General features: G+C 46.0%; 5 protein-coding genes across 7 annotated transcripts; 2 read left to right on the top strand and 3 right to left on the bottom strand.

Moving 5' to 3' along the window:
• Window positions 1-3: 3 nt before the first annotated feature.
• LOC6550111 (RING finger protein 121) lies at window positions 4-2,260 on the top strand. Its single transcript, XM_001977566.3, has 7 exons — window positions 4-107; window positions 310-480; window positions 577-611; window positions 680-976; window positions 1,045-1,273; window positions 1,335-1,570; window positions 1,628-2,260. Exons 2-7 carry the CDS (start codon window positions 433-435, stop codon window positions 1,746-1,748), a joined length of 966 nt encoding a protein of 321 aa, XP_001977602.1. The 5' UTR covers window positions 4-107; window positions 310-432; the 3' UTR covers window positions 1,749-2,260.
• Window positions 2,148-5,313, bottom strand: LOC6550110 (mitochondrial uncoupling protein 4). 3 transcript variants are annotated; one of them, XM_026981607.1, is made up of 5 exons: window positions 4,908-5,313; window positions 4,510-4,778; window positions 3,562-3,671; window positions 2,941-3,429; window positions 2,148-2,879 (listed from the first exon to the last, which is right to left on the bottom strand). In XM_026981607.1, exons 2-5 carry the CDS (start codon window positions 4,756-4,758, stop codon window positions 2,705-2,707), a joined length of 1,023 nt encoding a protein of 340 aa, XP_026837408.1. In that variant the 5' UTR covers window positions 4,759-4,778; window positions 4,908-5,313; the 3' UTR covers window positions 2,148-2,704. The 3 variants fall into 3 exon arrangements, with proteins under 3 accessions (XP_026837408.1, XP_001977601.1, XP_026837409.1); XM_001977565.3 differs by having other exon boundaries at window positions 2,298-2,879; window positions 4,848-5,313; XM_026981608.1 differs by lacking the exons at window positions 2,148-2,879; window positions 3,562-3,671 and having other exon boundaries at window positions 3,248-3,429; window positions 4,848-5,313.
• A 214-nt stretch (window positions 5,314-5,527) lies between these two features.
• LOC6550109 (replication factor C subunit 4) lies at window positions 5,528-6,918 on the top strand. The gene is made up of 3 exons (XM_001977564.3): window positions 5,528-5,748; window positions 5,825-6,692; window positions 6,755-6,918. The coding sequence occupies exons 1-3, from the start codon at window positions 5,642-5,644 to the stop codon at window positions 6,839-6,841; spliced, it is 1,062 nt and encodes a 353-aa protein (XP_001977600.1). The 5' UTR covers window positions 5,528-5,641; the 3' UTR covers window positions 6,842-6,918.
• LOC6550108 (transcription initiation factor TFIID subunit 9) lies at window positions 6,890-8,099 on the bottom strand. The gene is made up of 2 exons (XM_001977563.3): window positions 7,816-8,099; window positions 6,890-7,753 (listed from the first exon to the last, which is right to left on the bottom strand). Exons 1-2 carry the CDS (start codon window positions 7,964-7,966, stop codon window positions 7,077-7,079), a joined length of 828 nt encoding a protein of 275 aa, XP_001977599.1. The 5' UTR covers window positions 7,967-8,099; the 3' UTR covers window positions 6,890-7,076.
• A 391-nt stretch (window positions 8,100-8,490) lies between these two features.
• Window positions 8,491-19,487, bottom strand: LOC6550107. Its single transcript, XM_001977562.3, has 5 exons — window positions 18,828-19,487; window positions 9,942-10,071; window positions 9,536-9,876; window positions 9,296-9,461; window positions 8,491-9,216 (listed from the first exon to the last, which is right to left on the bottom strand). Exons 1-5 carry the CDS (start codon window positions 18,951-18,953, stop codon window positions 9,107-9,109), a joined length of 873 nt encoding a protein of 290 aa, XP_001977598.1. The 5' UTR covers window positions 18,954-19,487; the 3' UTR covers window positions 8,491-9,106.
• Between the last annotated feature and the right edge of the window lie 869 nt (window positions 19,488-20,356).

The raw sequence follows: 20,356 nt of genomic DNA, 5'->3' as shown, positions 1-20,356 counted from the left end.
CTGATTGTCGGTAAACATCGGCTTGGCCAGATGCATCTGGCAACGTTGGCCTCGAACGTTTCGTTTTCGATTATCAGAAAGCGCTGTAGTAGCCAAAATAAATAAAGGTTAGGATAAAATAACAACAATTGGGGGAAAACCCCCTTTCTCAAGACAGCAGGTTTTGGAAATCAGGCCGCGCTTGCGTTTTTGTGGATCACGTCACACACACATGTATTCATTTTTTTCGGCCGCTTCGACAAATGGCAACGCTACTGCAGCTGGACACGCACACAAGCACAACATGTAATTATTTGTTTTCGTTTCAAGAATTTCAAAGGTAAAAACCGATCGCAATACGTGGTGGGCAAGATAACGCAGCGACGCAGACGACGAGTGGGACTGTCCGGCGGATTGGCGGCAGCGGGATACGGCGGATATAACGGCAACAAGATGCACCAGGAGCACATGGACCTGCATGCGCCCGTGGACTTGAACAAGGTGAGTCTTTTCTAATGGGAATCGAATAAGATGCCCCACTCTACTGGTATATTTTCCTATTCCCTGTAATTCCCTGGTGATGCGTATGTCCATCAGTCCCTGGACGAGATGACGCCGGAGGAGCGAATGCGGTAAGTGGAAGGGTGGCCTTAGAAAATCCTTTTAATTATGACAAATTTTCGGTTATCCAATCCCACAGAGCACAGCACCAACTGATGGTAGAGAAACATCGCGGCCACGACGCCATGCACTCCGAAATGGTGATCATTCTGTTCGTCACCCTGGTCATTGCCCAGATCATCCTAGTCGAGTGGAAGAAGCGGCACTACAGATCCTACGCTTTCGTCACCCTACTGGCCATGTGGCTCATTCCGCTGATCATATCCTGCAGCTTCGGCTGGTTGCGCTTCATTATCATCTGGCTGGTGTTTACCTGCATTACAGCACTGGTTATGCGCCGGGCCATCAGCAAGCCCATCCAGGGCACAACGCCTAGGTGAGTCAACGCTGATAAGAACGGCGCCCAACGAAGGCCAGATAATAGCCCATAAAATCCGCTTTCAGGCTGGTCTACAAGTGGTTCTACTTCATCTACAAGCTCAGCTACGGCCTTGGCCTTGTGGGATATCTGGTGATCATGGCCGCCTTCCTGGGCATGAACTATATGTTCTCGCAGCCTCCAAACACCTGGATGGATGTGGGCCTGATGTTCTGCTTCTATGGGCTGTACATCGGTGTACTGGGGCGGGATATATCCGAGATATGTTCGGATAAGATGGCGGCAGCTATTGGCGTGAGTTCACCATTGGCTTGATACCCAGTTGGAGTCTTCTAACCTTCCGTTTCTCCCACAGTACTACACACCTCAGGGCATACCCACCCGGCATCTTGATCAGAATGTCTGCGCAGTATGTGGCAATCAGTTGCTGGTCTCGGAGAAGGAAGAGGGCGTCATTGAGAACACCTACAAGTTGTCTTGTAACCACGTATTCCACGAGTTCTGTATACGCGGCTGGTGCATTGTGGGCAAGAAGCAGACGTGTCCCTACTGCAAGGAAAAGGTCGATCTCCAGAAGATGTTCCGCAATCCGTAAGCCATTTAGAGCCATCCGATTGATTACCCAACTTAATATCGATTCTCTGGTAGCTGGGAGAAGCCGCACGTATTGTACGGTCGCCTGCTGGACTGGATTCGCTGGCTGGTGGCCTGGCAACCGCTCATCTTTTTCATAGTACAAGGCATCAACTGGATGCTGGGACTGGAGTAGATCCTGATCCCAGTACTGACTCTCCTCGGCGTCTAGTCAAGCACACACACTTTGGATTAAGTCCTGCACATGTAACCACACGAAATCTGGACAACGACAGACCAACTTGGAGGGGCTGCGAAACACCCGCACCACTAGCACCGTCGCCGTTCATTCCCACGCTCCCCTCCACGACTCCTGAACTATGGTGACAATGACGGAAGAAAGATCCGTAGACGTAGCCATTCGGATGCCATTGCCATCCAATCTGATTCTGGGTTTTCAGTTCTGTGTGTGGTTTGCTTTTGGGCACCCAAAATTTTGTCATTGGAGTCTTTAATCGAAACGTAAATGCAATTTTAGATATATGTATCTATATCTATATATTATACATAGCTATGTATTTATGTACATATGTGTGCCTGTGTGTATGTCTCCTAGGTATTATTACCAATTTTATTTTCTTGATTTTACTTAATTGCACTGGAGCTGGTTAGGAATATACATATACCAAAAAGTCTATTGATAAAATACTCGAAACTCTTTCACTTTCACTTGCGGAAGGGGAAGCTTATTATTAATTTATTTTACTGGATTACACAAGTTCCATTGACAACCAGCATTGCTGTCTCTTTCGGTTTCGCTCGGCTCTTAAGAAAGTAACCGCTCTTTTGAAATAACAAGTTTCTCGCTTTATTGTAAGTTTTGATTTTAATCTTAAGGCAACAACAATAACAAAAGATAAGAGAAAGTAACCTGAAAGATCTGGAGTGGGGAAAACCCCCTGGCATAACGGACTAAAATGGACCGAGTATATGCTAAGCTTGCCAGGAGCCGCACAACATCCTGCTGACATTTAGGGATTCAGGCACGGAAAATAGGATTATGACCGACTTAAAGGCGGGGTAACATGAACGAACTGCGTTATACATCTGCTTGTATGTACATCTACATCTAAAATTAGATTGAGCCACCGCTCAGTAGCCGGAAGCTCCGATCATTTTGCGGATCTGCTCGAAGGACAGCCAGAAGGTCAGCGACCACGGTGCCATTCGTATCCAGCAGGGCAGGAAGCCTTTGTACAGCGCCACAAAGCCCTCTTTCGAAACCGTCTGGCGCAGGCAGTCCACGGATCCGCGATAGAGCAGGCCCCTGTATGAATAATATAGATGATTAACCGTTCTAGTGGTTAAACGCAGCAGTGGTCACTTACCGCCCATTCTCGTCTGTGGGCTGGTTCATGATGCGCGTCTTTACCACATCAGCTGGCGTGCCCATGATCGCTGCCACGAATCCGGCGCAAACGGAGGCCAGTACGTGCACTGTGTGGCAGTCGGGCATCTGCAGGCGGTCCATGATCAGGTGCTTGATGGTGTCGTATGTGGTTAAGTCGCCCAAATTAACCAACGCCGCTCGCTGCACATTCGGTATGCTGCCCTTCCACAGGCCCTTAATTCCGCCCCGCTGCACGATCTGGCGAAAGGCATGACCAGCGGAGTGGACCCTCGGTGGCTCGCCCATCAGGCGTCGTCGGCCCTCCATCTGAATTTGGACCTTGACCAGGTCAGCGGGCGAAGCAAGCCACTGGGCAACGGCTCCGGCCGTGACGCCGCACAGCGCCGACTTCCAAACCGGCAAAGCCTGGGTGCCATTCTGCGTGAATTCTTTGCGCATCAGGTCGTAGCTGCAGATCCTCACACCGCTGCGGATGGACATGGACAGGGAGAACTCGGGTTAGAACTTGCTGGGCTAATTGCTGATAGCTAACAGCTGCTGGCAGATTGGCTGTGGCGGTGATCTAGATGCTAGAATGAGGAGTTTTGGGAATGCCCACCTATAGACGACGTGTCGGTAGAGCGCCGGCGTTACGCCCTGCCACAGCTTCAGGGCGCCCTCCTCACGCGCAATCCCGAAGGCGGTGGCCACCATGCCGCGGTATTGCATCTGGTAATGGTAATCGTTGGGAATCGGTAATTGTGGGTGGTTCATTGTAGTAAATGTAAGAAATGTTGCATTCCGGAAAACACAATATTCACATGGAACAGGCACACACAAACGGGATGGGTTGGGGGGCAGTGGGATGGGAGTCCTATATTGCTTGGCCTTTCCTATCGCATATCTACGTCAATTTACTTAGCTTACCCTATAAACCTTGTAACTTGCTGTTATTGTGTCTTTTCTAACATAGCTTGTCGTTATAGAAGTATTCCTTTCCTGCGGAACTGAATTTGGTATTTTTTATATGCAACATGTTCTTTGTGGTTAACAAAATGTTTTCTTTAAATAAGATTAAAAAAGTACCTAAACTCGTAGCTATCGTTATCAAACATTCTCTTAGTAATCAATTGTGCCAATACAGTCCATAAATACAATGGGGTTCAAACCAATCCAAACACACACAAACAAATGAGAAGGGGGAATACGTATACGGGTACAGTGGATGAGCAAGCCGGGATGGGGGCATGGGTGTGATCTGGGCAGAAGCTGTGACTAATACCGAGACCCCTAGCAAAGCGTCTTGTGAGCCAAGTCTTATCAGCATGGACGTGCCCACTCCGATTTACCATATCTCTGACGTTCGGAATACATTGCAAATGCTTCTCCCTAATCGCGCGATTGGAGTAGACAAATCGGAGGGGCAGCACCATCTCGGGTTTAGTTTGTTAGCTGGAGGATGGAATGGATGAGGGGGATGTGGACTTGGTTCTGGGATTAGGAGTTACCAAAAGCCTGAGACAATAGAACAACAAGCGGAAAGCAGTTAGTATGGGGTGCCACTCACATTGGACTTTCCCGCCGAATGGGCGGCTCCTTCGCCCTGGATCTGCAGACGCGTCTTGGTCAGGTCCAAGGGATAGGTGGCCAGCTCTGCGATGGAGGCGGCCACTACGGAAACGATGTAGGTGCAGGCAAATGAGTCCGCGTAGTCAAACTTCACGGGGCGCAGCTGGTGGCGTCCACTGGTGGGGGCGGGACTGCTGCTTTTGCTTGGCGCCACGGCTGGCGAGGATTCGTCCGTCTTGGCGGCCATTTCCGAGCCGGGTTTCCTATCTGCAATGCGCAAGGGTGGGGAAACTCAGTAACTTCGTTATGCGTTGGGTAAACAAGTGCTAAACAAACTCGAGCCAGGCGAAACTTTCACACAATCGCGTGATGCGTGCGGGTGGTGGACGCTCCGACCTTAATTTCCGTGTCCCCTTGCGGAGAACGCCGATTGCGGTGGATTCCGGATGAGGATGGTGCCTGTGCCAACGTTCTGCTGCCGTGCATTTACATAACAACGTTTTGGCAACGCTTCTTTTGCTTTTTCCTTTTCGGTTTTGTGGGGCGAAGGCGGGGCACAAAAACAATAACAATGGCAATGGCAAATCAAAATCAGAATCCAAATTGCGCTCTTATAAAACACTCGATGGCACGCGCTGTGCTGGGCGGTTAATCATGTTTGTCCACCCTGCCTGCGAAAGCCGCTCTATTTATATCCTTTATAAAAAACTAAAAAACCCGTAATTATCAGCGCAATAAAAAAACGCAACAAAAACCAAGGCGATGCAGGCCAGGGTTGCCATATAGATAGATGCACCTACGCGGCGAGAAATTGGAAATCAAATATTCATATTCTTCTTTATTTTAATGAATTAATTATTGGTGCAATATTTATTTATTTTACATATATTACATACAAAAAATTCGAATTTTTAACTGCGTTGTTTTAAAACTGTATTGCCATAAATAATTGTATAGAAATTGGTTTTATATCCGGATTTTTGCACGTGTACAATTGCCTTGCTCTATCTGGCAACTTTCCAGCCGGCAACCTTTCAACTCGAAACAACTTGTTATCGATAAACGCGCGGCAAACTTGCATTTTGCGTCCTGCTTTATTTATAATTTTGTGAACTAACCAGGCTTTCGGTATGCAAGCCTTTTTGAAAACTGGAAAGTCAACGGCGGGTTCCGGAGATAAGAGTCAGGGAGCTCCGGCGGCGCGGCGCAAGCCACCGGCTCCGTGGGTGGAGAAATAGTGAGTTGACGATGTCGCCAAATTGGACCACATGCTTATTTAGGTGGTTTCTATCCTTTCCAAATTACAAATACAGCCGGCCACGCAACGTGGATGATGTGGTGGAGCAGTCCGAGGTGGTGGCCGTGTTGCGCAAGTGCGTCGAGGGCGGGGACCTGCCCAACATGCTGCTCTACGGACCGCCCGGCACGGGCAAGACCAGTACGATCCTGGCTGCCAGCCGACAGATCTTCGGTGACATGTTCAAGGACCGTATCCTTGAGCTAAACGCCTCCGACGAACGTGGCATCAATGTGGTGCGCACCAAGATCAAGAACTTCTCGCAGCTGTCCGCCAGCAGTGTGCGTCCGGACGGTAAGCCGTGCCCGCCATTTAAGATCATCATTCTGGACGAGGCCGACTCGATGACCCACGCCGCACAGTCTGCGCTGCGTCGCACCATGGAGAAGGAGAGCCGGAGCACCCGCTTCTGCCTAATCTGCAACTATGTGTCCAGAATTATTGTGCCCATCACGTCGCGATGCTCGAAATTCCGCTTTAAGGCACTGGGCGAAGACAAGGTGATCGATCGGCTGAAGTACATTTGCGGGTTGGAGGGGGTGAAGATAGAGGAGGATGCATATAAATCCATTGTCAAAATTTCTGGCGGAGATCTGCGACGCGCTATTACCACCCTCCAGTCCTGCTACCGCTTAAAAGGGCCCGAGCACACCATCAACACTGCCGATCTGTTCGAGATGTCGGGCGTCATACCGGAGTACTATCTGGAGGACTACCTTGAGGTCTGTCGCTCGGGGAACTACGAGCGCCTGGAGCAGTTTGTGCGGGAGATCGGCTTCTCCGCCTACAGCGTTGGCCAAATGATGGAACAGTTCGTTGAGTTTATTGTCCATCATCCAGGGCTGAATGATCCGCAAAAAGCTACGATCTGCGATAAGTTGGGCGTACGTATTGACTGGATATATAGATATATTTTCTCTTGTTTAATGGGTTCTTTATCCATCAGGAATGCTGCTTTCGCTTGCAGGACGGTGGTTCCGAGTATCTGCAGATCATGGACCTTGGCTGCTGTATCATCTTAGCTTTAAAGTAATCTCGTCCCACTCACCACATTCATTATATATACTTTTTTTTTCGCGAATGGAGTCTAAAATAAATTTTATATTTAATGTATAAAACGTAGGTTTAATAACGATTAACGGGGAAATCTATACAAAGGTTTTTGCGATTTATTAAAGTTTAAATTTAGATCCCCTGTTCGCTTAACCAAATGCAAATGCTTTGGTCTGGTTTTAGAATATTAATTTAAGGTAAATGATGTCGTTTCGCTAGTTGGTTACAAACTCAAACTCCTCTTCCTCGCGCTCCCGCTTGACGGCCACTCCTACGCCAGATGATCCTCCTGCCCCGCTGGCATTTCCCGCTCCCGAACCGGATCCGCCAGCGATGCTGCCCACGGCCGCCGCATCGCTGTCCACCTCCATCTTGAGATCTCCGCCGGTGCCACTGGGCTCATTCTTGACTTCCTGACCACCGCCGCCCCCAGAGCCCACTGAGCTGGCCACCGCTTTTGTCGTTGTGGTGGTGGTAAACTTGATAACGGGCTTGGGAATGGTCACCACCTGCTGCTTGGCCACCACGGAGTGCGGCCTCTTCGGTCCATTGGCGCTGGACACGGGCTTAACGACGGTCTTTAGCGGACGCCCCTCGACTGCTGACTTGGTCATTTTCTTGGGTTGATTGGTGGCCCGCAGCTTGTAGTTGACGCCGGTGAGGCAGTAGCGGTCGGGCGGCAAACGGAGACCGCAGTGCGGCTTGATGGGTGGCAGGGGCATGCCGTTCCGAACGTCGGCCACCTTGGCCAGAACGTGGCGCGCCGGCGGCCCGGTGAAGCTCTTGTCCAGCGTGACTACGGTGGCCAGACGCACGTCGTCCATGTCGATGGTCTTCTTGCGCGCATGGTTAGCGTACACCTTGGCGTCGTCTAGAATGCAGGTGACATAGCCTGCAATTCAATACGGTATTTAGAAAAATGGAGGGAAAACCAAGACATAAACCGCCGCTTACGGAAGGTGAACTCCAGCATTTGGTTGACCACGCGCGGTTCGTACTCCTGGATATTCAGCTCCTTGAGGATGGACATGATCACCTGCGCGTCCTTCGGTACGTGCTTGATTTGGGCACTGATTTTGGCCTTATCGGCCTTCTCCACACTCATGCTTTTATCGTAATGTTGTTTACTACTACTTTACAACAAGAAGATTGTTTATTCCATTGAAATTGTGCACGTACATACATACTAGTTTATCGGAAATCGATGCGCTTATGCGATACTATCGATACGCCGTACGCCTAGCTTGGAAAATGCCGCTTGACTGCAGTGTGGCAACTCTGGCCGATGGCTGCCCTTTTCAAAAAGTGAAACAGCCAAATAAGAAATCGTTTTTCAAATTAAGGAGGCTTGTGAAAAACCAATATTATATTGGCAACTATTAAAAGTCCGCTTCCTAGAATTTGATTTCAATATATTTTGGAAATAAACGTAACGAGAACGAATTTCAGAGTGAACTAAAAACTACAATTCCCAAAATTGCTATACAGTCAATTTAATAAGTCAAGAGCAATGATAAAAATGCAGTATCTGGTAATATCTTCCACACAAACTTCTGATTGAAATTAGAATACCCAAGCAGTTGCAGAAAAATCAACAACCCGCAAAAAAGAAATGAAATCTACCAATTTAACGTAAGAAACTTTTATTCATTAAACGTACAGCTCTACATACAATATGCACTATACTTGGAAGACAATTGAAGCTTGTCGCGCATTATTACATTCATATACATTGTACAATGAAACTTTTAGCTTAGATACATACACATATTTGTTTATTATTTTTTAAGATACGCTACATGTACGTTACGTGCTACAATAAATTAACTCTTTATTGTTCCGTCTTTTAATCGCCATCTCGCCGTGGTCAACATATAAAACCATCCATCCATTCGTCTCTCTAAGATATTTGCAAAATAACGCGCAAACAATTCGCGCACCAAAAACTTGGACGCAACTTTGACTCAAGTCCCACGATCAGTTATACATACAAGCATATAGATATATATATATACTATATAGCTCTATATAGACTACAAACTAGATTTTTGTTGAAAAAAAATGATGCTTTATATAATATGTCATTGTCAGAATGTATGCAATTTAAGATTTCGTTAGCGGTTGCTCTATTTGATCGCCAAGTGGTTTGATTACTGGGGAGGGCTACCAGGTTCCCTCCTGGTCATGATTTGTGATCTCAATGCTCGATTGCAAGTGGCTGAAGCTTGCACCTTTGGGAGTCCCCCTAGTAGTTGTAGGGTCCGTACTGCGAGCCATGATAGTAGGGTCCTGGGTAGATCTGCGGCTGGGCATAGTTGGCATAGGGCGGATAGGGAGGCTGCTTCTGGGAGTAAACTGGAAATGGAAACCGAAAACCGAAAATTAGTGACCAGTAGTGATATAAGGAGGCGTTGATATATAGAGGAAGATATACCTGGCATCAGGTACTGCAGGTTCAGCTGCTCCTCCTTCTCCCGCTCGTTGCGCAGGCAAACGGCCGCGCCGGAGAGCAGGATGGACGCCAGGAGACAGGTTCCGATTCCTGCCCAGGCCACGATGTAGGACCAGTCGTAGGCGATCTTCGTGTTGTCGCGCAGGACCTAATCAATCAAGATCAACAATAACAATTATCAATCCACATACTTGGCCAAAGTACTACAGATAGTGTGCATACCGTGTTCCACTGCTGGAAGTAATCCTCGCCCACGACCTTCTCCTTCTCAAAGAACTCGACGGTGTGCCAGAGTCCCATGGCGCCGGCGGCCAGGAGACAGGTGACTAGCAGCAGGATCGAGGTGGCTGTGATGGCGCCCGAGGAGCGCTTCCAGCAGCCCGATAATCCGGTCCAGAAAGCACAGAAGATGGTCACGAAGCTGATGATGAACAGGGCGATGCAGGAGCGGGCCAAATGGAGGCGCGATGTGGCGTCCTCGTTGGCGATCTTCTCGTCCTCCGCCTGCGGGAAGTAGTCGATGTTCGAGCAGTGCGTCTCGATCGGTGACAGATAGGTGGGCACTATGCAACGGGATGGGAAAGGGATGATATACCTCATATTTTATGTATTTTGCAGCACTACTCACCCGCTGAAGTTGGCGGCCGCTCCTTGGGATAGCAGATCCTGAACAAGCCGCGTGTCCTCGTGTAGTAATAGTACTTCACGTTCATGTTGTGCAACAGGGACTCCGCATCCGAGTGCTTGGCGGCAAAGGTCTGAAATAAGGAAAAACCCAAATCAGTCAGGTATCTGGTAAGAAACACGTTACAGCTCAAAGTTATGGTTACAAGTATCTAAGTTCTTTTCCGAGTGTTTTTCCGGCACTCCCCATACTCTTTTTGATACGTCTTTCAAACATAGCCATACGTTTATTTATAGCTCGCGGATTAACCTTCTTAGGGAATTAGCGCCTAGAGTAAATGCCGCAATTCAAGCTCACATCGCCAATTGTTATTCAATCGAAATGTACACAAAGCGCCACTACATTTTCAATACATACTCATTAGTAAACCCGTTTCCGCCCCTGGTGGTGGGCGTATCTTGATAATGTGTCCAACTACCTAGCCCCAGACTCCATTAACAGTCGCAATCCCAGCGAGAAATACAGACAGTCAGCATTGAACCGCTGTCGATCATCATCATCCGGTCATCTTAACGATATGCGGATGTTCGGATCGTGTGGGTTGGCTGGGCTGGTATATGCTATATGCTGTATGGTGCTATATGTGCTATATGGCATATGCTATGTGGCCCTTGTATCAGATCGTGTGGCATTTTGAACAAGTTCCGTGGCATTCCATTGTTTTTGAGTTTGTTTTTAGGCAGTTGCTGCTGGGTTGAGCAATTCTCGAGAGCGAGCTTACGAGCCAAGGTTCATGATGCATAATACAGTGCGTTTCTGGGCTGTAAGGCTGGGCCGGCCCTAGAGATCTCCAACTGATCATTGTCGCCAGGGGTCGTGTCTCAGTGGAAATCGTTGGGTAACTCAGTTAATGTAGCGGCCTTGGGCTTAATGGGTTTCAGTTGAGGTGTGCTTATCTGATAATTAGGATCAATTAAGATATAACCCAGATATGATCTTATATGCAACCTATATTTGTCAGCAGCACAATTCGTAATTGACGTGGGAATAATTTCAAATCAGCCGATATGAATGAGCATCAAGCATGTATCACTTTTACTCAAATTCATCTTAAGTCACCTTTATTTCAACCTCCAACCCGAAGTGCGATTCAATAGGTGAATATGACGCATTTGATTAAATCACCATTTAATCTTTTGAAACCCACTAAACACCCATTGAGTCTTGAATCGTGTTTTGAACACCATGGAACTCCACGTAGTGCCGTCTAGTATTTCACAACCACCCCTCCACCTGGCCAGAAATTTCTCTGCGTGTAGTCCAAGTGAAATCCAACTATTCCGAGTGATATCACGTTCCTCACGTTTTGGCACTTTGCCAGAAATTCTACGATTTCGGTTAACGCGGATGATCGTTGGCTTTTCCACCTTTTTCCAACTGGCGAGGGAAATCGCATACAGAGGTGAGGTGAGGCGAGACGAGTTTTTCTCCATCGCAGCCATGCATTTTCATGAGGGGAAAAGAAATGGAGTCGAAAAACGTGTTTTACTCCACGGTATGTCCGGTACTTAAACAACAATGGGAAATCCAAAAAAAAAAAAAATAAAACAAAAAAAGAAGAAATATATAAGAGGCGGGGGGTTCGTCGCCCAGCTCATATCAAAAAGAGCTATCTATACTCAAATGTGTACGAGTGTAAATGGACATCGAACTGGGCGCTTATGTAAATTGGCGGCTGGCTGGAAAATGATTTTCGCTTGCGTAACTTTCGTCTGGAGACGATGGTTAGGGCACCGTGAACTGGCTAGGGCGTTCCACCTTACATTCCCCTCCCAATTTCATTTCCATTTCTATCACCATCACCAATACCATTTGCTTCCATTGGGAAATGTTTTCGCTTGGCTCGGCCCCTCAAAAAGCAGAAAAACCTTCGTTATTAGCGCCTCTTCAGCGGATTAATTTTGTAACTTTCTTATGAAAGTCTTGGGCAATTAAGGGCCCCCGAACCAACAAACATCCAACAAATTGTCCAGCATTCAATCAGGAAGGGGCCTCTGAGTTGGATTAGAAACGCACTGGGCTGTGAACAGAAAAACAAAAAAAAGCCGCAGAGATACTGCCCAGAAATCCGAAGAAATCGGCGGGGAAATCGGGGAGCAAAGAAGGTGGATTGCAGGTGGAAAACGAGAGCGATTCGAATTATCGGTTGGTTAGCTGGATTAATACGGCATACTATATAGATACATAATTACATAGATACATAGATATAGATAAAGATATAGATATAGATATATATAGCCATGTGGTTAAGGGGTTGCGCATGGGGAGATATCGATTGCGAACAAAGCTGTAATGCGAAAAGTGCTTCAAGGTTGATCGCTGATCAGATCGAAACGCCCAGTGCATCGGAGAAAATATGAGAGCAAACCCGGCGATTTCATCGACTTTATCGGAACGATAATACAAAGCACGTTGTTCTGGGGGCCCAAATCAATAAGATTTCGTCTTCAGCACAACTTTCTGTAATCGAATTGCCCATCGAGCGCTGGGAAAGAAAGTCTCGCGAAAGACTGTGTCAAAAAGTTGTAATTTGTTGCTGATAAGATAATCCCACGAATGGGACACTAAGCCACGATTTAGCATTTAAAACGGGTGACTGGGAAACACAGGGATTACAACTTAAGATGGTAGCGTTTTGTACTGCGATAGAAGTTGATATTTAAACTGTAATAATATTTAAATTGATCGTTATGAAAGTCATATGTGCGTTTGATCGCAATGGTGTTATTTCAAATATTCAGCAATCCGATGATTGAAATTCAAGTTCCCTGTGTGTGGAAATTCCATGCGATTGGTGGAACTGCGGAACTGCAGCCACTTGGCAATCGGTTGGTGGTTCAGTGGCTTAGTGGTTCGGTCGTTCGGTGGTTGCCTCAGTTAGCAGAGCTCAGTGGCTCAGTTGGACACTTGGTAAGTTGGCAAGTAGGCAAGTTGGCAAGCTGGCAAGTTGGCAAGGCACAAATATTTTTATGACACCCGGCCGCAGCACATGCGAAACTAGTTTGGGGCCTACTACCAGAGTGCAGAGCATACCCCAGCCCCCAACCCCCAACCCCCACCCCGTGGTAATCGCAACTTTGTGGCGACGACGGATGTCGGTGATTAGCCAATCGGACGGCATTTGTAAGGCTGAAACCAGATAAGAGCCCGCCGAGAGTGGCGAACTGGATCGGTTCTTGCGAGCAGGACGGGATGCCAGCAGCTGTGCCCCAAGTTTCCCCAACTCCTAGACATGAAAAACCACCTATCGTGAAATGCACTCAAGTCAAGGCCGCACAAATTCTGCCCACCGGCTGCATTTTCAGCTGAATTGGATTTAACCAACTCCCACTGGGGTGGAAGAATATCAACGCGATTAGTCATAGTATTTCTGGCAAGCAACAATTACGCTTTTGTATAAACCACGTGATTATCTCAAAGATATTTCATGAAAACAAACAGTAAGCACATAGACCTAATTAAACGTTTGACTAAACAGCAATTACACTTAAATATTATTGGAGCTCCTAAGACATATATTTCAATCTATCTACTCTACACCTTAAGGTTGCCTTAATCTGTGTTTAAGCACCTCTATGGCTACGCGCCCTCATTTTGTCGCAGTGCAGCCATTAATGAATAATTTATAACACACTGCACCCAAGACAATGCAAAACAAAAAACAGTTTGCAACAATTCCGATGCACAGACAACATCAATTTAAGCCAACGGGCAACTGGTTTCTCTATTTCTGGTTTCTCGATTTGTCAAAAACGGACAAAAAACTGAAAAAAAAACTAAAAAAAAGCTGAAAAAAATAAAGAAAAAAGGTCGTGGGAGCACGACATTGAGGAAAGATCGCTGAGGTATTTCAATTCGACACCGCATTCTTGACACTCGTCAGCGCACTTTGGCCCACACAGATACTCAGATCTTTAGATGGGCAGATTGTTAGATTGAAAGACCGCAATTACAGCGCCCAAAGAGGACACACATTATTTGCCAATTTTGTGGAAGACTCTGCGATGCGGAAGTCGCCACATTTGTGGAAAAAATGTGATAATGAAAAAAGTAATAATGGTGGCGAGCAGCAGAAACCTGAAACCGATTCGAATCAAATGATTTGTTTATTGAATCAAGTGGTGAATAGAAAAAAAAAAAAAACGCACGCGATAATCGCTTGAAATTTGGTTTGCTCTGTCCGTCTTTTACTTCTACCAATTGGTAAATGTTTTTATTTTTATTTTTCATATTTTTTGCACTTGTGGGAAGCGAAAGCGTTTTCAATCGCACGCTCAAGCGGTCTCCATAATGAGGAACCTCGGATCTCGAAACTCGGATGCTGCGATCTTCGAGATCCAAGAATCTCGCATGCGGATAATTGCGATGAAATTGTGTTTTGTATATCGTATAGCCTTAATTTTCAATTGCCGGAACCTCATTATTCGCTGCAAAATGGCGATCTTAGGGGTGTTTAAAGATTTTTATGGTGAAACGTGGGTTCATTATAATATCTATATCAAGTATGGCGATTGCCTAACAAGCGAACTATTTCGGATGCTCTGTTTTTCTGTGTTTTCAACTTTTCAATGCCCAACCTGATTTTTCGCTGGAAAAGAACGATTTCACAGGTGTTATGTATTTCACTTAAGGCGCTGGCTTATCAATGGAAATATAGTTGTATTTTTGAAAAATTCAATGTTAGTCATTTGTCTATTTGTCTATTATTTCTATTATGTCCTTAAGTGCTTTCGACTAGTAAAGTGGCCAAAAGAAAGCCATTTGGAAGCGGAAACACCAACCAGTTTTCGATAATCTCCGATTCTTCTCCGAAATTCTCCCAGGCTAAAATCAAAACACATTCTACTGGCTTTGAGCGAAGTGCAATTAATTTGATGCTAATTCCAGCCAATCGCGGGAAGTGCTGATTAATCAAGCTGGAATTTCACATGATGTCAGCAATAAAATAATAAATTAAGCACTCAGTGGTGGCGTCAATACCTATCGGTGGTGCAGTAAAAAATGGGTTCCACTTCGGTTGAAATGCCGCAAAAAAATTAAAAAAAAAAAAAACTAAATACAAAAGGCGAGGAAAGGTGGCCGAAAGAAGAAGAAAAGAAATCTTCTGTCACACGCGGCGTATGCGCAACGCCAGCTGAAAATAATTAATTTCACATCGCGAATTAACATGTGTTTCGTTTCGTCTTTCTCCGGACAAAAAGCTTACTAAGCGTAAAGACCCAGCACGAAATTCATTCATCGCCATCCCCATCGCCATCGCCATTGCCAAATGGCAGGGAAAACGGCCAAGTGGAAAGAGCCGGGCCAACTAAATAAATGAGCAACGGCAGCTTTTCATTTGATATTTGAATTGGTTGTCGGTTTTTGTTTTTGTTTTTGTTTTTCTTTTTGTGTTTCAGCCACTTTTTCCATTGGACATACTCGTGCATACATACATATATGTTTTTGGCTTTTTGTCATCGCATTGCATTGCCCAAAGTGAGACTGCTGCAAAATGAAATCGAAGACACGCCAAAATTAAGGTTTCGCACAGTGCAAATACACGCAGAGAAAAATATTTGTATATGAAAAAGTGCTTGCAATGCGCCAGAAAATTCTTTGGGTTCATTATGCAATATCTTCAAAGAAGACTGGTTAACTTAAATTCCAAGTGCTGATTCCAGAGAATTATTAGGTAAATAGTTTTGTTAAAAAGTACAACATACTTTGATCTCTGCGATCACAGTTTATTATTCATTTTTTGTGCAGCGTGGGGAGAAGGGTTTTCTCTTTTCACCGATCGAACAACGAACCCCGATTCGAGCTAAAGACGCGGCCAAGACGCAGCTCCATCAATTTGGGCCTGGGTGCCCGGGGATACCAGATACCAACCAACCCCCCCTGGCCAAGAAGAGAGGGAGAAAGAGACAGAGAGAGAGAGAGAGAGGGGGAGAGCGAGAGAGAGGGAGAGAGACACCACCTGCGAGTTAGGGCCCAAAAGCGTAGTGGCAAACCAAACCGGCCAACTGGCCGCATACCAATTTTGAGTCGTCGTGCTTGTCTCGAAAACGTGAAACGAGTGAAAACTCAACTCGAAAACCAGTTTGTGGGGAGGGTCTGAGGAGGGCGTGGGGGGTTGTGCGATATAGGCGTGGATACGATCCAAAGCCCCAAAGCCAAAGCCAAATGCTTTGGCCTAAGACAAAACCAAAAGCGACATGGCTCTGGCACGCCAGCCAGTACCAGAGTACTTCGAACACGCTGGACACACACACAAGGAGGAGCAGGATCGGTGGGGAAAGCTAGAAGTGGATGGGGCAGCTAGTGGTCAGGGCGAAGATCTGGAAAAATTCAAGGAAAAGGGCAGCCTGCAGGCCAAGAACACTTATTTTCCACACAGGAGAGGAACAAGAACTACAATGTAATGTGCACATATCAGACAAGATGCCTAATATAAGATATTGTAAGATATTACTGAATCACTCAAGATCCGAGGGTTATCTAAAGGACAGTTCCTGCTCGATTATAATAGATTCCATTCGACTTCCTCCAAAGAAAACGACTGTAATTAGCTGAAGAAAGGTTGAAAATCAAGATATTCTGACAACATCATTATGATTATGGTTCCGTCGACTGACTTCCCAGGATTCCCATTCTGTGAGTAGCGCTCATAATCGCTGTGGGTATTTAATTCTCCACTCCCCTGGGGATGCACTTCATAGGACCAAACGGTTTCCTCTGGCCAGGTAGCCCATCTCGAGTTACATACCTGTTGCACCTGAGCGGTTCTTCAAAGGCTCTTCCAGGGGCGGAAATCGAAGGAGGAAGAGAGAGAGAGGGTGATGAAGAAGATGGGGCAAGCAACGTGGTTGTGGAGACGGGAGCGATAACCCAAAATGGGGGAGGTCAAGGCAGACGATTGCTTCTAATGGCTTTATAAGTGCCCAGGCTGTGAAGATTTCGATGCAGGGCTAGATCCAAACGAATCTCACCGCAATTATCGTTCCCTCGATTCCATTGAAACTTTCGGATTAGGCGACAAAGTCGAAAAACGTGCAAATATTTTCAGCACATTTTGAGTGCTTTTCTTCCTTTTCTTGAGCTTTGTTTTTTTATTGTTTATTTTTTTTTTTAGCCAACTTGTTTTGGTATGATTGGTATGCGGACGCACACTGCCGCGATTTTATACCTATTTCCATAGTGCCTTTCGCATCTGAAATTCTCGGAGTCGGAGTTGGAGTTTCTACAGTGGCACTTCATTATGACAAACTGTTACTTATTTAGAATAAATTAATACAATGAAAAGATTTTCTTGCGCAAGTTTTTAGCCCTTAAAAAGGTTTTTAGTACTAAAAATTCGGTTAATGGCTGTATTACATATGTATATAGAAGAAACCAACTTAAAATTGAAAATATGAATACTTTTTGGAAGAATGGAACTTCGTAATCCAAAGTTTGCCTGTATTTCCAATGCAAACTGTAAAATTGTGTACTCCCTCCACCTCCTTTCTTCTTTTTCTGCGGCCTCTTCTGCCTGGGCTCTTCTTCTTTTTTCGCTTCTCATTCATCGCGTTTGGCTTGGCTAAGCGCTCGTATAGAAAGTTTGAACGTTAACGGCCGTTGCCCACCCTCCTCTCCCCCTTTCCGCCGCCCCCTCTCACTCCACTCCATTCCCCACCTCCCTCCAATGCCAGTTGTTCGTTGTTTGCTTTCGACCTTTCTTCTTCTCCGCCTTGCCCTTATTTTCTTTTGGCCAAGCACAAAACGAACGACTGTTACTGTTACCTCCGATTGTTGTTGTTGCTGTTGCTTTCGTTGTTGCCGCTTCTCTCCTCCCTTTTCTCCCGCCCCTCCTGCTTCTCTTCTTTCGCCCTCCTCCTCCTCCTGCTCCTCCTCCCCCTCCTACTCCGCACAGTGGGCAGTGTTTGCAGTGCACAAATGTCAGGCAGTGCATCTTAATTATCTTGTTTAGATAAGCATCGCTATAGATAAGATTCTCGGAAGAGGGAACTCGGATTATAAATGATTTTCAAAGAAGTTTATAAAACTAAATGTACCTACCACTATTTTTGGTGGAATATATTTAATATTCTTTTCCCGACAATTCCCTTTAAATTCTACACATTTTCTATACCTTGTATTTATCTACATATGAAGTATGAAAAACCTAGTACCCGTGATCTCCTATTCATTTTTATATATGTATATTCATATGTTTCTGATGATTTTTTTGAATTTAAGCCAGTTATCTACAAAATATAATAGAAATATCAATCACTATTTAGGAACTCTGCAAGAATAGCTCCAGAAAGTAAACTCCTAAGCTTTTGCAAGTATATCTAAAGTATAAGTAGGGCCTAAATTATTGTTGGATATTTGCATACTCCTTTGCGATTTCAAATGTTTCCATCCCAGAGTCACCAAAGTACATTTATATCGTTTTGTGGCACGACTTTGAAGCCAATCTTTTCAGATTTCTTAAGCTGTTGCCTAATCCCCGCCTGGATATATTTTGCCACAGCTCTGGGCCCAATGTGCGGTGCTCGTAACCGGAGTTTAAGCTCCGTCCTAAGCGGCAGAGTCTTCGGATTTGCTTTGGCTGTAATTGTGGCTGTGGCTGTGGCTTCTGCCACGCAGTCGCAGATGCACCGTATATTTTGGTGGCGCTGGCTCTGGCCTTAGCTGATTATGTATTCCAAGCGGATGGGCCTTGGGTTAATTCGATTCGTACCCCCACTTCTCTGGCACTGAAGACCAAAGACTGCAGACTGCAGACTGCAGATTGAAGACTGCAGACTGCAGACTGCAGATTGAAGACTACAGATGGAAGACTGCAGATGGAAGACTCACCTGTATCTGGTTGCGCCAGACATCGTAGTGCAGCCAATTATCCGTGGAGAAGGCGATCGCCAGCAGGGCGGTGGCGATGATCGCGCAGATCGTCGCTATAGATAGGGTTACGGCCGAGCAGGGCATGCTGGTGCTTTATTCCGGATCTGTTTCGAAATCGTCGCTTTTTCGGCTACTATACGGGATTTATCCAACGAAAATCCCCGAGAAGAAAGCAGCAACTACAGTTGCTATTATTTTTCTTTCGATTCGTAATCTCCAGAGTCTTCTGAGTCTCCTTCTTCCGCAGCTAGATTCTGCCGCTTCTTCTTCAACTGCTGCTGCTGCTGCACAAATACACAGTTAAAAGAGCAGCAACCAGTTTGGAAGGCACAGTAAAAAAAAGCAACGTTCGTTAAAAAAAAGAATAATTTTAGCAGCGGGCCAGCACTAACACACTGACACGGGCTCCACTACACACGCACACGTACACGCACACAACACCACACACATACACGCGCGCCGCCAAAGAATCTGAGCTGGAGAATTGAGAACGGAGAACTGATAATCTGGATCTGGGCAGCGAAGAGACGGACAACTGATAACCAAGACGTTGTGATCGCAACAACGTTCGCCAGCGGACTGAAAATCGTCGGCGACTGAGCCCGACTTCCATGTACCCAACATAGTCTCAAGTCGCAGTCGGCGTCTCAGTCGGCGTTTCATTTGAGCGCTTTGCAATGCAACCGATTGAGAGGGGAGGAGAGTTAGGAGCAAGGAGAGACGAAGGCAAGGAGACGGTGCCTCTTCTACCTGCTGGATAAAGCAAAAACAGCAAGGAGAGACTGTTCCGGCAACCGAACCAAGCAATACCCTAACAGAATGCCTATATCTCTATCGATCCAACGCAAACTCAATATGATCCCTTCTAAGCTCATTATACATTCATGTACCAAGTTTCAGATTTGTATAACAAGATTCGATAACAAGAAAATTATGTTAATGTGAATTAAGGTTATCGTTCCTGCGGAGCCCAGCACTGAACCCATATTTCCATATATGAAATTGAGATTTCCTAAAATCTCACTTAAATCGCTTAATATATAAGATCTAGTAACCTTTGCATAGGGTATACGAAAGGCAAACGACAACAAAGCAGCAGCCTGTTGATCTTTTCGAGTGTTTGCTTGGTATTTGGTATGCGGTGCTGCCTGCGCCAGTGGTTTCGGAGTCCCAGTGGGCAGGAAGGTAGGACGCGAGGCACAAAGGCGCAAAGGTACACAGGCACATGGACACATGGGCGTAGGCGGTGGGCTGGAACTCGAAAGGGGGTATTCAGAGGGGAGTGCTGGAGCTGCCATATCTCGACCGTATCGCAGTTATGCCACGCCAGATCGTAACTCTGTCAAAACTGAGCCAATTTTACAAGAAATTGGGATTTATTATTGGGATCAGCCTGCTGAAAGCAAATACACTGCAGGCTTATTATCGACGTTAGGATCGAAGAGTATTTTTCAACGGAACTTTTGTGATGTCAATATCACCACTTG

This window comes from Drosophila erecta, unplaced genomic scaffold (genome assembly GCF_003286155.1).
Source record: "Drosophila erecta strain 14021-0224.00,06,07 unplaced genomic scaffold, DereRS2 tig00000126-arrow-pilon, whole genome shotgun sequence".
Lineage (NCBI taxonomy): Eukaryota > Metazoa > Arthropoda > Insecta > Diptera > Drosophilidae > Drosophila > Drosophila erecta.
Note: the sequence above shows the minus strand (reverse complement) of the source record. Positions and strands in the feature narration are given on the sequence as shown.